The sequence below is a fragment of the Rana temporaria genome, chromosome 11, assembly GCF_905171775.1.
Source record: "Rana temporaria chromosome 11, aRanTem1.1, whole genome shotgun sequence".
NCBI lineage: Eukaryota > Metazoa > Chordata > Amphibia > Anura > Ranidae > Rana > Rana temporaria.
The window spans coordinates 164,256,047-164,270,199 of NC_053499.1; the positions used below are offsets into that span (position 1 = coordinate 164,256,047).

Here is a 14,153-nt window from a genome sequence, read left to right on the forward strand (position 1 = left end):
GCGGATGGGTCACCGTAGGGGGAGGAGGCGGATGGGTCACCGTAGGGGGAGGAGGCGGATGGGTCACCGTAGGGGAGGAGGCGGATGGGTCACCGTAGGGGGAGGAGGCGGATGGGTCACCGTAGGGGAAGGAGGCGGATGGGTCACCGTAGGGGGAGGAGGCGGATGGGTCACCGTAGGGGAAGGAGGCGGATGGGTCACCGTAGGGGAAGGAGGCGGATGGGTCACCGTAGGGGGAGAAGGCGGTTGGGTCACCGTAGGGGAAGGAGGCGGATGGGTCACCGTAGGGGGAGGAGGCGGATGGGTCACCGTAGGGGAAGGACGCGGATGGGTCACCGTAGGGGAAGGACGCGGATGGGTCACCGTAGGGGGAGAAGGCGGATGGGTCACCGTAGGGGGAGGAGGCGGATGGGTCACCGTAGGGGGAGGAGGCGGATGGGTCACCGTAGGGGGAGGAGGCGGATGGGTCACCGTAGGGGGAGGAGGAGGATGGGTCACCGTAGGGGAAGGAGGCGGATGGGTCACCGTAGGGGGAGGAGGCGGATGGGTCACCGTAGGGGAAGGAGGCGGATGGGTCACCGTAGGGGAAGGAGGCGGATGGGTCACCGTAGGGGAAGGACGCGGATGGGTCACCGTAGGGGGAGGAGGCGGATGGGTCACCGTAGGGGGAGGAGGCGGATGGGTCACCGTAGGGGGAGGAGGCGGATGGGTCACCGTAGGGGGAGGAGGCGGATGGGTCACCGTAGGGGGAGGAGGAGGATGGGTCACCGTAGGGGAAGGAGGCGGATGGGTCACCGTAGGGGAAGGAGGCGGATGGGTCACCGTAGGGGGAGGAGGCGGATGGGTCTCCGTAGGGGGAGGAGGCGGATGGGTCACCGTAGGGGGAGGAGGCGGATGGGTCACCGTAGGGGGAGGAGGAGGATGGGTCACCGTAGGGGGAGGAGGCGGATGGGTCACCGTAGGGGGAGGAGGCGGATGGGTCACCGTAGGGGGAGGAGGAGGATGGGTCACCGTAGGGGAAGGACGCGGATGGGTCACCGTAGGGGAAGGACGCGGATGGGTCACCGTAGGGGAAGGACGCGGATGGGTCACCGTAGGGGGAGGAGGCGGATGGGTCACCGTAGGGGGAGGAGGCGGATGGGTCACCGTAGGGGGAGGACGCGGATGGGTCACCGTAGGGGAAGGACGCGGATGGGTCACCGTAGGGGGAGGAGGCGGATGGGTCACCGTAGGGGGAGGAGGCGGATGGGTCACCGTAGGGGAAGGAGGCGGATGGGTCACCGTAGGGGGAGGAGGCGGATGGGTCACCGTAGGGGGAGGAGGCGGATGGGTCACCGTAGGGGGAGGACGCGGATGGGTCACCGTAGGGGAAGGACGCGGATGGGTCACCGTAGGGGAAGGAGGCGGATGGGTCACCGTAGGGGGAGGACGCGGATGGGTCACCGTAGGGGGAGGAGGCGGATGGGTCACCGTAGGGGGAGGAGGAGGATGGGTCACCGTAGGGGGAGGAGGCGGATGGGTCACCGTAGGGGGAGGACGCGGATGGGTCACCGTAGGGGAAGGACGCGGATGGGTCACCGTAGGGGGAGGAGGCGGATGGGTCACCGTAGGGGGAGGACGCGGATGGGTCACCGTAGGGGGAGGAGGCGGATGGGTCACCGTAGGGGGAGGAGGAGGATGGGTCACCGCATCATCAGAATTGTTGGATCCTGATTGGTCCGCAGAATTCTTTGATGAATTTCTGTCACGCCGCGGTTTGGGGTTTGTAATTTCTCCGTTATACTTGGAATAGCGGAGTCTGAAGTCTCTCTGTCATTTAGAGACCACAGGAAACAATCTCTCTAATTGGCGATGGAAATCCGGCTGTGTGAGTGTTTTACCCCCCAAGAGACGCCCCTCCCCCTTGTGATTGGAGGAGCTGGGTGGAGGGGAGTGGCCTGTCCCGTGTCGGTAACGTGTTTTTCTTTTCCTTGCAGGTCACACGGGGCGATTGTTGAAATCTTTGCTCGCCATCAGCTTCATTTTCCTGTGTTCACATCCCATCTTCCAGCTTTGCCTCCATACCGTGCCGGGATTGGACGATCTGCTGGGCCATAACTGTACGTGACACGTGAGATCTACTCTTCATTACTGTATCTGCTCCGCACTTCTCAGATAAGTGTGATTTGTAATTCTGTTCAGTCGGTCATTTAACCCAGAAGTCCATGCCGCACAGTGCAGCCCAAACCTGGACTTCCAGGGCAGCCCAAACCTGGACTTCCAGGGCAGCCCAAACCTGGACTTCCAGGGCAGCCCAAACCTGGATTTCCAGTGCAGCCCAAACCTGGACTTCCAGTGCAGCCCACACCTGGACTTCCAGGGCAGCCCAAACCTGGACTTCCAGGGCAGCCCACACCTGAACTTCCAGGGCAGCCCAAACCTGGACTTCCAGGGCAGCCCAAACCTGGACTTCCAGGGCAGCCCAAACCTGGACTTCCAGGGCAGCCCAAACCTGGACTTCCAGGGCAGCCCAAGCCTGGACTTCCAGGGCAGCCCAAGCCTGGACTTCCAGGGCAGCCCAAACCTGGACTTCCAGTGCAGCCCAAACCTGGACTTCCAGTGCAGCCCAAACCTGGACTTCCAGTGCAGCCCAAACCTGGACTTCCAGTGCAGCCCAAACCTGGACTTCCAGTGCAGCCCAAACCTGGACTTCCAGGGCAGCCCAAACCTGGACTTCCAGGGCAGCCCAAACCTGGACTTCCAGGGCAGCCCAAACCGGGACTTCCAGGGCAGCCCAAACCGGGACTTCCAGGGCAGCCCAAACCTGGACTTCCAGGGCAGCCCAAACCTGGACTTCCAGGGCAGCCCAAACCTGGACTTCCAGGGCAGCCCAAACCTGGACTTCCAGGGCAGCCCAAACCTGGACTTCCAGGGCAGCCCACACCTTGACTTCCAGGGCAGCCCACACCTGGACTTCCAGGGCAGCCCACACCTGGACTTCCAGGGCAGCCCAAACCTGGACTTCCAGGGCAGCCCACACCTGGACTTCCAGTGCAGCCCAAGCCTGGACTTCCAGTGCAGCCCAAACCTGGACTTCCAGGGCAGCCCAAACCTGGACTTCCAGGGCAGCCCAAACCTGGACTTCCAGGGCAGCCTAAACCTGGACTTCCAGGGCAGCCCAAACCTGGACTTCCAGGGCGGCCCAAACCTGGACTTCCAGGGCAGCCCAAACCTGGACTTCCAGGGCAGCCCAAACCTGGACTTCCAGGGCAGCCTAAACCTGGACTTCCAGGGCAGCCCAAACCTGGACTTCCAGGGCAGCCCAAACCTGGACTTCCAGGGCAGCCCACACCTGGACTTCCAGTACAGCCCACACCTGGACTTCCAGTGCAGCCCACACCTGGACTTCCAGTGCAGCCCAAGCCTGGACTTGCAGTGCAGCCCAAACCTGGACTTCCAGGGCAGCCCAAACCTGGACTTCCAGGGCAGCCCAAACCTGGACTTCCAGGGCAGCCCAAACCTGGACTTCCAGGGCAGCCCAAACCTGGACTTCCAGGGCAGCCCAAACCTGGACTTCCAGGGCAGCCTAAACCTGGACTTCCAGGGCAGCCTAAACCTGGACTTCCAGGGCAGCCCAAACCTGGACTTCCAGGGCAGCCCAAACCTGGACTTCCAGGGCAGCCCACACCTGGACTTCCAGTACAGCCCACACCTGGACTTGCAGTGCAGCCCAAGCCTGGACTTGCAGTGCAGCCCAAACCTGGACTTCCAGGGCAGCAGAAGAATGAGGAGTCATCTTTCTGCTCTTCTGTCCTATAAGAAGGTCTGCAGTAAAGTGTGATTTGCTCCATATACTGACCTGCGGTGCCAGAGCCTAAAGCTCCGCACACAGAAAATATGCCCAACATTCGGCCTGTGTGTGTGCCAGCTGGAAAACCAGCAACCAACTGCCTCCCAAACAGCCAATGGCGGAGAGCGCTGATTGGAGTGTTCTGGCGGGGGGGAGGGGGCATCCCCCTGTGAGAACACAACAGCTTAGCAGGGAGATCGCTGGACTAACATTGGATCCTCAGTACAGCGGCTCTGACCAGAGATTACAGGTTTTTTCCATCCCCCGGTGGATGGAACAGGAAAAATGAATAATGTGAAGCCGGACATTCCAATGCTGGCAGTCATACGGGTCACTCTGATGTGTATCTCCGTGTGATTTATATCCCCCCCCTCCCCATACCCGTCACACCCCCCCCCCCATACCCGTCACACCCCCCCCCCCCATACCCGTCACACCCCCCCCCATACCCGTCACACCCCCCCCCCATACCCGTCACACCCCCCCCCCCATGTTTTATGTTTGTTTAGCAGAAAAAAGAGTTACTACCGATTAGTACCGAGCATCACCAACCCCCCCCTCCCCCCATAAAAACACTAAAGGGTAAAAAAAAGTGTAAAACAAATTGCTGTGAAAATTCATCGCCATTTGTGCAAAAATCACAAATAATTTCTTTGCAATAATATGAGAAACGTTTTCTGCGGAAGAAATGAACATTCTATTGGCAGATCTCCGATTGTCCCGCCCAGGAGGAGAAATTAGAAAGTGTCACCGAGATAGAAATGTGATTGTAGGGATTTCATCCTCAAATATAAACCGTCCCGTATGGAGCCCGTCCTGGGGGAAGATACCCCAAAAATATTTCACCCCAAGAGAAGATACCCCAAAAATATTTCACCCCAAGAGAAGATACCCCAAAGATGTTCAGTCCTGGGGGAAGATACCCCAAAGATGTTCAGTCCTGGGGGAAGATACCCCAAAGATGTTCAGTCCTGGGGGAAGATACCCCAAAGATGTTCAGTCCTGGGGGAAGATACCCCAAAGATGTTCAGTCCTGGGGGAAGATACCCCAAAAATATTTCACCCCAAGAGAAGATACCCCAAAGATGTTCAGTCCTGGGGGAAGATACCCCAAAGATGTTCAGTCCTGGGGGAAGATACCCCAAAGATGTTCAGTCCTGGGGGAAGATACCCCAAAGATGTTCAGTCCTGGGGGAAGATACCCCAAAGATGTTCAGTCCTGGGGGAAGATACCCCAAAGATGTTCAGTCCTGGGGGAAGATACCCCAAAGATGTTCAGTCCTGGGGGAAGATACCCCAAAAATATTTCACCCCAAGAGAAGATACCCCAAAGATGTTCAGTCCTGGGGGAAGATACCCCAAAAATATTTCACCCCTGAGAGAAGATACCCCAAAGATGTTCAGTCCTGGGGGAAGATACCCCAAAAATATTTCACCCCAAGAGAAGATACCCCAAAAATGTTCAGTCCTGGGAGAAGATACCCCAAAAATATTTCACCCTAAGAGAAGATACCCCAAAAATGTTCAGTCCTGAGGGAAGATACCCCAAAAATGTTCAGTCCTGAGGGAAGATACCCCAAAAATATTTCACCCCAAGAGAAGATACCCCAAAGATGTTCAGTCCTGGGGGAAGATACCCCAAAAATATTTCACCCCTGAGAGAAGATACCCCAAAGATGTTCAGTCCTGGGGGAAGATACCCCAAAAATATTTCACCCCAAGAGAAGATACCCCAAAAATATTTCACCCCAAGAGAAGATACCCCAAAAATGTTCAGTCCTGGGAGAAGATACCCCAAAAATATTTCACCCTAAGAGAAGATACCCCAAAAATGTTCAGTCCTGAGGGAAGATACCCCAAAAATGTTCAGTCCTGAGGGAAGATACCCCAAAAATATTTCACCCTAAGAGAAGATACCCCAAAAATATTTCACCCTAAGAGAAGATACCCCAAAAATATTTCACCCTAAGAGAAGATACCCCAAAAATGTTTCACCCTAAGAGAAGATACCCCAAAAATGTTCAGTCCTAAGAGAAGATACCCCAAAAATATTTCATCCTAAGAGAAGATACCCCCAAAAATGTTCAGTCCTAAGAGAAGATACCCCAAAAATATTTCATCCTAAGAGAAGATACCCCCAAAAATGTTCAGTCCTAAGAGAAGATACCCCAAAAATATTTCATCCTAAGAGAAGATACCCCCAAAAATGTTCAGTCCTGAGAGAAGATACCCCAAAAATGTTTCACCCTAAGAGAAGATACCCCAAAAATGTTCAGTCCTAAGAGAAGATACCCCAAAAATATTTCACCCTAAGAGAAGATACCCCAAAAATGTTCAGTCCTAAGGGAAGATACCCCAAAAATCCTAAGGGAAGAAAAGTAGACTTTGCCCCACCCCCAATACAGCTAGAACTTTATATATTTTGTGTAGAAGTGAATTCTGGGTGATACTCACAGAATGTGAATGCCGATTGGCTGGATGAATAACCCCCGAGTGATGGCCCCTCCCCCATTGTGCTGCTATATCATGTTATATCGGATTGTGTTTTCTCCTCCAGGTAGTGACTGGGACGTTTTGGCTCGTCATGTCGGAGTGATTCGGTGAGTCTCATTTGGTGGATCTTCTCTCTCTTGTTCCTCCATTCTCTGCTTAGACCTGGGGAGAGAATCCTCAGCTAGGATCATCACTGATGGGCAGAGCGGTGGGGTGACCCTCCATCCCCCGATTACCACGGGTTGGAGACATTGGGGTGCCGATTGGAAGGATCTTCTCATTGTAACGTGGCCGCTATATTACGGAGCAGTATTATTTCTCCAGGCATTAGAGGGGCACATTGGCCTTATGGCTCACCTCCAAGGCCTTCTCATCCAACATCAGGGCCTGACCTCACAAATGCTCTTCTGGAAGAATGGTCAAACATTCCCATAGACACGCCCCTAAACCTTGTGGACGGCCTTCCCATAGACACGCCCCTAAACCTTGTGGACGGCCTTCCCATAGACACTCCCCTAAACCTTGTGGACGGCCTTCCCATAGACACACCCCTAAACCTTGTGGACGGCCTTCCCATAGACACACCCCTAAACCTTGTGGACGGCCTTCCCATAGACACACCCCTAAACCTTGTGGACGGCCTTCCCATAGACACGCCCCTAAACCTTGTGGACGGCCTTCCCATAGACACGCCCCTAAACCTTGTGGACGGCCTTCCCATAGACACGCCCCTAAACCTTGTGGACGGCCTTCCCATAGACACGCCCCTAAACCTTGTGGACCGCCTTCCCATAGACACACCCCTAAACCTTGTGGACGGCCTTCCCATAGACACACCCCTAAACCTTGTGGGCAGCCTTCCCATAGACACACCCCTAAATCTTGTGGAAGGCCTTCCCATAGACACGCCCCTAAACCTTGTGGACGGCCTTCCCATAGACACGCCCCTAAACCTTGTGGACGGCCTTCCCATAGACACCCTCCTAAACCTTGTGGGCGGCCTTCCCATAGACACACCCCTAAACCTTGTGGGCGGCCTTCCCATAGACACACCCCTAAACCTTGTGGACGGCCTTCCCTGAAGAGGTGAAGGTGTTATAGCTGCAAAGGGCGGAGCCAACTCCATATTGAACCCTCCGGACTAAGACTGGGGGGTCATTAAAGGTCATGTGTGTGTAAAGGAGGCGTCCCAATACTTTTGGTGATATAGTGTACAGTGTGGGGGAAAAAAGTATTTAATCCCCTTGCTGATTTTGTGACAAAGAAACGATCGGTCTCTATAATTTTATTGGTCGGATTATTATAACAGTGAGAGAAAAACAACAAAAATATCCAGAAAAACGCATTTCATAAAAGTTATAAATTGATTTGCATTTTAATGAGTGAAATAAGTATGTGAACCCCGACCAATCAGCGAGATTTCTGGCTCCCGGGTGTCTTCTATACAGGTAATGAGCTGAGATTAGGAGCACTCTCTCTCTCTCTCTCTCTCTTAGGGTGTTCTCCTAATCTCAGCTTGTTTCCTGTATAGAAGAGACCCGTCCACAGAAGCAACCAATCAGATTCCGATCTCTCCACCATGGGGGAAGACCAAAGATCTGTCCAAGGATGTCGGGGAGAAGATCGGAGATCTACACAAGGCTGGGATGGGCTACAAGACCCTCGCCGAGCAGCTTGGTGGGCGGAGACAACAGCTGGTGGGAGGAGACAACAGATGGTGGGAGGAGACAACAGATGGTGGGATTTATTCACTAATGGAAGAAACACAAAATAACGGTCACTCCCCCTCGGTCTTAATGGACCTCATTCCTATAAACCCGATCACATATATCAATTAATGCAGATGAGGCACCAAGGGAGTTTAATCTCCACCTTAATCATCCTCAGAACCTGTGTACTTCATGGCTACATTCTCCCTCCACTTGAATTCTTTGGTCCCCAAAGAGGTGAGGATATTGAACTAACCAAACATTAATGAAGAAATGGAGGTGTTCGGGTTTAAAGGGATGAGGTGACAACCCTACTCAGTCTGGGGCTCCATACAAAGATCTCCCCTCGTGGAGGTTCAATGATCAGGAGAACGGCGAGGAATCCGCCCAGAACTACACGGGAGGATCTTGTCACTGATCTCAGCCGGGACCATCGTCACCAAGGAAACAATTGGTAACACACTACACCGGGAGGGACTGAAATCCTGCAGCCCCCGCAAGGTCCCCCTGATCAGGAAATCACATGACAGCCCGTCTGATGTCTGATAATCAACATCTGAATGATTCAGAGGAGAACTGGGGGAGGGGTTGTGGTCAGAGGAGACGAAAATCGAGATCTTTGTCATCAACTCAACTCGCCGTGTTTGGAGGAGGAGGAGCCTATGACACCCAAGAACACCCTCCCCCACCGTCATACATGGAGAACACCATCCCCCACCGTCATACATGGAGGGGGAAACATTATGCTTTGGGGGGGGGGTTTCTACTAAGGGGACAGGAAAACTTCACCTCTTCTAAGGGACGATGGGCGGGGCCATGTACCATCACATCTTGGAGGAGAACCTTCTTCCCTCAGACAGAACACTGAAGATGGGTGGGGGATGGGTCTTCCAGCATGACAATCACCCAAAACACGGCCAAGGCAACAAAGGAGGGGCTCAAGAAGAAGCACATAAAGGTCTTGGAGTGGCCTAGCCGGTCTCCAGACCTTAATCCCATAGAAAATATGTGGAGGAGCTGAAGGTTCGAGTGACCAAACGTCAGCCTGGAAACCTTCATGACTTGGAGGAGAAAATCCCTCCTGAGAGGTGAGAACCTGGAGGCCAACTCCAAGAAACGTCTGACCTCTGTGACCCCCGACAAGGGATTCTCCACCAATCACAAGTCGCGTTCTGTGAGGGGTGCACATACTTATTCCACTCATTAAAATACAAATCTATTGATAAGTTTTGTGAAATGCATTTTTCTGGGTATTTTTCTTGTTTTTCTCTCCCTGTTCTAATAAACCGACCAATAAAATGATCGAGAGCGATCGTCTCTGTGTTCCCTGCTGAGCTCGGAATAAATCTTCTGCCTGGTTCCTCCTCAGGTTGGACTTCTATGACGTCCCCAACGCGTTGCGGCTGGTGTCTCCGGATTTCGGGATGTTCTTGGTGTCGGCTGTGTGTCTGGGGCTGTGCAACCGACTGGTGCCCCGGCAGAGATCGTCACGCGGGAGAATCCGCAGGACAACCCATGTGACAGAACAGGTGGGGGAGGTGTTCCTGATAAGGAGATGTGTGTGCCGCCCCCTCACTTCCTCCACCCGTCTCCGTACCGTGTCATTAGATACACCCCCGTGTCATTAGATACACCCCCGTTTCATTGGATACACCCCCTGTGTCATTGGATACACCCCCTGTGTCATTAGATACACCCCCCGTGTCATTAGATACACCCCCCGTGTCATTAGATACACCCCCCGTGTCATTAGATACACCCCCCGTGTCATTAGATACACCCCCCGTGTCATTAGATACACCCCCCGTGTCATTAGATACACCCCCCGTGTCATTAGATACACCCCCCGTGTCATTAGATACACCCCCCGTGTCATTAGATACACCCTCGTGTCATTAGATACACCCCCCGTGTCATTAGATACCCCCCCCGTGTCATTAGATACACCCCCCGTGTCATTAGATACACCCCCGTGTCATTAGATACACCCCCCGTGTCATTAGATACACCCCCCGTGTCATTAGATACACCCCCCGTGTCATTAGATACACCCTCGTGTCATTAGATACACCCCCCGTGTCATTAGATACACCCCCCGTGTCATTAGATACACCCCCCGTGTCATTAGATACACCCCCGTGTCATTAGATACACCCCCGTGTCATTAGATACACCCCCCGTGTCATTAGATACACCCCCAGTGTCATTATATACACCCCCAGTGTCATTAGATACACCCCCCGTGTCATTAGATACACCCCCCGTGTCATTAGATACACCCCCCGTGTCATTATATACACCCCCGTGTCATTATATACACCCCCCGTGTCATTAGATACACCCCCCGTGTCATTAGATACACCCCCCGTGTCATTAGATACACCCCCCGTGTCATTAGATACACCCCCGTGTCATTAGATACACCCCCCGTGTCATTAGATACACCCCCCGTGTCATTAGATACACCCCCCGTGTCATTAGATACACCCCCGTGTCATTAGATACACCCCCGTGTCATTATATACACCCCCCGTGTCATTATATACACCCCCCGTGTCATTATATACACCCCCCGTGTCATTAGATACACCCCCGTGTCATTAGATACACCCCCCGTGTCATTAGATACACCCCCCGTGTCATTAGATACACCCCCCGTGTCATTGGATACACCCCCGTGTCATTAGATACACCCCCCCGTGTCAGATACACCCAATGTCATTAGATACACCCCCGTGTCATTAGATACACCCCCCGTGTCATTAGATACACCCCCCGTGTCATTAGATACACCCCCCGTGTCATTAGATACACCCCCCGTGTCATTAGATACACCCCCCGTGTCATTAGATACACCCCCCGTGTCATTAGATACACCCCCCCATGTCAGATACACCCAATGTCATTAGATACACCCCCCGTGTCATTAGATACACCCCCCGTGTCATTAGATACACCCCCCGTGTCATTAGATACACCCCCGTGTCATTAGATACACCCCCCGTGTCATTGGATACACCCCCCGTGTCATTGGATACACCCCCGTGTCATTAGATGCACCCAGTGTCATTAGATACACCCCCGTGTCATTAAATACACCCCCTGGGTCCTGATTTATGGATCCTTTAGTCTGGCCCGGGCTGGGATCTTGGGTAGTATTACGCCCAGGCGTGTGCGGAGTGTGGCTCTCCTCTCCTCTCCAGGCCGTGTGCTGAGTGTGGCTCTCCTCTCCTCTCCAGGCCGTGTGCTGAGTGTGGCTCTCCTCTCCTCTCCAGGCCGTGTGCGGAGTGTGGCTCTCCTCTCCTCTCCAGGCCGTGTGCGGAGTGTGGCTCTCCTCTCCTCTCCTCGCCGTGTGCGGAGTGTGGCTCTCCTCTCCTCTCCTCGCCGTGTGCGGAGTGTGGCTCTCCTCTCCTCTCCAGGCCGTGTGCGGAGTGTGGCTCTCCTCTCCTCTCCTCTCCAGGCCGTGTGCGGAGTGTGGCTCTCCTCTCCTCTCCTCTCCAGGCCGTGTGCGGAGTGTGGCTCTCCTCTCCTCTCCTCTCCAGGCCGTGTGCGGAGTGTGGCGCTCCTCTCCTCTCCAGGCCGTGTGCGGAGTGTGGCGCTCCTCTCCTCTCCAGGCCGTGTGCGGAGTGTGGCTCTCCTCTCCTCTCCAGGCCGTGTGCGGAGTGTGGCTCTCCTCTCCAGGCCGTGTGCGGAGTGTGGCTCTCCTCTCCTCTCCAGGCCGTGTGCGGAGTGTGGCTCTCCTCTCCAGGCCGTGTGCGGAGTGTGGCTCTCCTCTCCAGGCCGTGTGCGGAGTGTGGCTCTCCTCTCCTCTCCAGGCCGTGTGCGGAGTGTGGCTCTCCTCTCCTCTCCAGGCCGTGTGCGGAGTGTGGCTCTCCTCTCCTCTCCAGGCCGTGTGCGGAGTGTGGCTCTCCTCTCCTCTCCAGGCCGTGTGCGGAGTGTGGCTCTCCTCTCCTCTCCAGGGCGTGTGCTGAGTGTGGCTCTCCTCTCCAGGCCGTGTGCGGAGTGTGGCGCTCCTCTCCTCTCCAGGCCGTGTGCGGAGTGTGGCTCTCCTCTCCATTCCTCTCCAGGCCGTGTGCGGAGTGTGGCTCTCCTCTCCATTCCTCTCCAGGCCGTGTGCGGAGTGTGGCTCTCCTCTCCTCTCCAGGCCGTGTGCGGAGTGTGGCTCTCCTCTCCAGGCCGTGTGCGGAGTGTGGCTCTCCTCTCCATTCCTCTCCAGGCCGTGTGCGGAGTGTGGCTCTCCTCTCCTCTCCAGGGCGTGTGCTGAGTGTGGCTCTCCTCTCCAGGCCGTGTGCGGAGTGTGGCGCTCCTCTCCTCTCCAGGCCGTGTGCGGAGTGTGGCTCTCCTCTCCAGGCCGTGTGCGGAGTGTGGCTCTCCTCTCCTCTCCAGGCCGTGTGCGGAGTGTGGCGCTCCTCTCCTCTCCTCTCTGTTTATTTTCATGTCATTTCTCATTTTTCTCTTCTCTCCCCTCCTCCGGCTTCCTCCCCCTCCTTCTCTTTTTTCCATCGGTGGTGAAATGTCCGGCTCGGCTCCCGGACATGTTTTTTTTTATTTACATTCATCCTGGCAGAGCGAGCCGGGCGTTACCAGCTGTGCCAGTCACGTGACCTCCCGCCATTAACCCTTCGCTCTCTGCGCTCCCTGATCTCCTTTCCTGAATGCAGATCTCGCCCTTTTCTTGTGGAAAGGAAATCTTTCTTTATTAAAGTTTTGGGTGAACCTTCGTATGAAAATCCTCGTATGGGTTCCCCTCCCCCTCTTCTACCCAACATCAGACGTCAGGCGCAATTCTGCTCTGCACTGGGGGGGCGCAAACATGACTATAGAGATAAATAGGAGACTCGGGCTCCTCTCACCAATTCTGCTCTATAAAGCTGAGGGTTCCGTCCTTCATCAGAGGGTTCCGTCCTTCATCAGAGGGTTCCGTCCTTCATCAGAGGGTTCCGTCCTTCATCAGAGGGTTCCCTCCTTCATCAGAGCGTTCCTTCCTTCATCAGAGCCTTCCTTCCCTCTTTCATCAGAGGGTTCCTTCTTTCATCAGAGGGTTCCTTCTTTCATCAGAGGGTTCCTTCCTTTATCAGAGGGTTCCTTCATCTGAGGGTCCCTTCCTTCATCAGAGGGTCCCTTCCTTCATCAGAGGGTCCCTTCCTTCATCAGAGGGTTCCTTCCTTCTATAGAGGGTCCCTTCATCAGAGGGTTCCTTCCTTCATCAGAGGGTCCCCTCCTTCATCAGAGGGTTCCTTCATCAGAGGGTTCCTTCCTTCATCAGAGGGTTCCTTCCTTCGTCAGAGGGTTCCTTCCTTCATCAGAGGGTTCCTTCCTTCATCAGAGCCTTCCTTCCTTCATCAGAGCCTTCCTTCCTCCCTTCCTTCATCAGAGGGTTCCTTCCTTCATCAGAGGGTTCCTTCCTTCATCAGAGGGTTCCTTCCTTCATCAGAGGGTTCCTTCCTTCATCAGAGGGTTCCTTCCTTCATCAGAGGGTTCCTTCCTTCATCAGAGGGTTCCCTCCTTCATCAGAGGGTTCCTTCCTTCATCAGAGGGTTCCTTCCTTCATCAGAGGGTTCCTTCCTTCATCAGAGGGTTCCTTCCTTCATCAGAGGGTTCCTTCCTTCATCAGAGGGTCCCTTCCTTCATCAGAGGGTCCCTTCCTTCATCAGAGGGTTCCGTCCTTCATCAGAGGGTTCCGTCCTTCATCAGAGGGTTCCGTCCTTCATCAGAGGGTTCCGTCCTTCACCAGAGCCTTCCTTCCTCCCTTCCTTCATCAGAGGGTTCCTTCCTTCATCAGAGGGTCCCTTCCTTCATCAGAGGGTCCCTTCCTTCATCAGAGGGTCCCTTCCTTCATCAGAGGGTTCCTTCCTTCATCAGAGCCTTCCTTCCTTCATCAGAGCCTTCCTTCCTCCCTTCCTTCATCAGAGGGTTCCTTCCTTCATCAGAGGGTTCCTTCCTTCATCAGAGGGTTCCTTCCTTCATCAGAGGGTTCCTTCCTTCATCAGAGGGTTCCTTCCTTCATCAGAGGGTTCCTTCCTTCATCAGAGGGTTCCTTCCTTCACCAGAGCCTTCCTTCATCGGAGCGTTCCTTCCTTCATCGGAGCGTTCCTTCCTTCATCAGAGGGTTCCTTCCTTCA

The 14,153-nt window shown here is 54.6% G+C and overlaps 1 protein-coding gene across 1 annotated transcript in view; it reads left to right on the forward strand.

Annotated features, from left to right (window-relative positions):
* The first annotated feature begins 1,952 nt into the window (after positions 1-1,952).
* The window catches only part of LOC120918007 (piezo-type mechanosensitive ion channel component 1-like), a 31,462-nt gene continuing 19,261 nt past the window's right edge, over positions 1,953-14,153 (forward strand). The window contains exons 1-3 of the mRNA XM_040329672.1: positions 1,953-2,099; positions 6,387-6,429; positions 9,401-9,560. Of these exons, the coding sequence (XP_040185606.1) occupies positions 9,456-9,560 (105 nt within the window). The 5' untranslated portion in view covers positions 1,953-2,099; positions 6,387-6,429; positions 9,401-9,455. The remainder of the gene's footprint in view (positions 2,100-6,386; positions 6,430-9,400; positions 9,561-14,153) is intronic.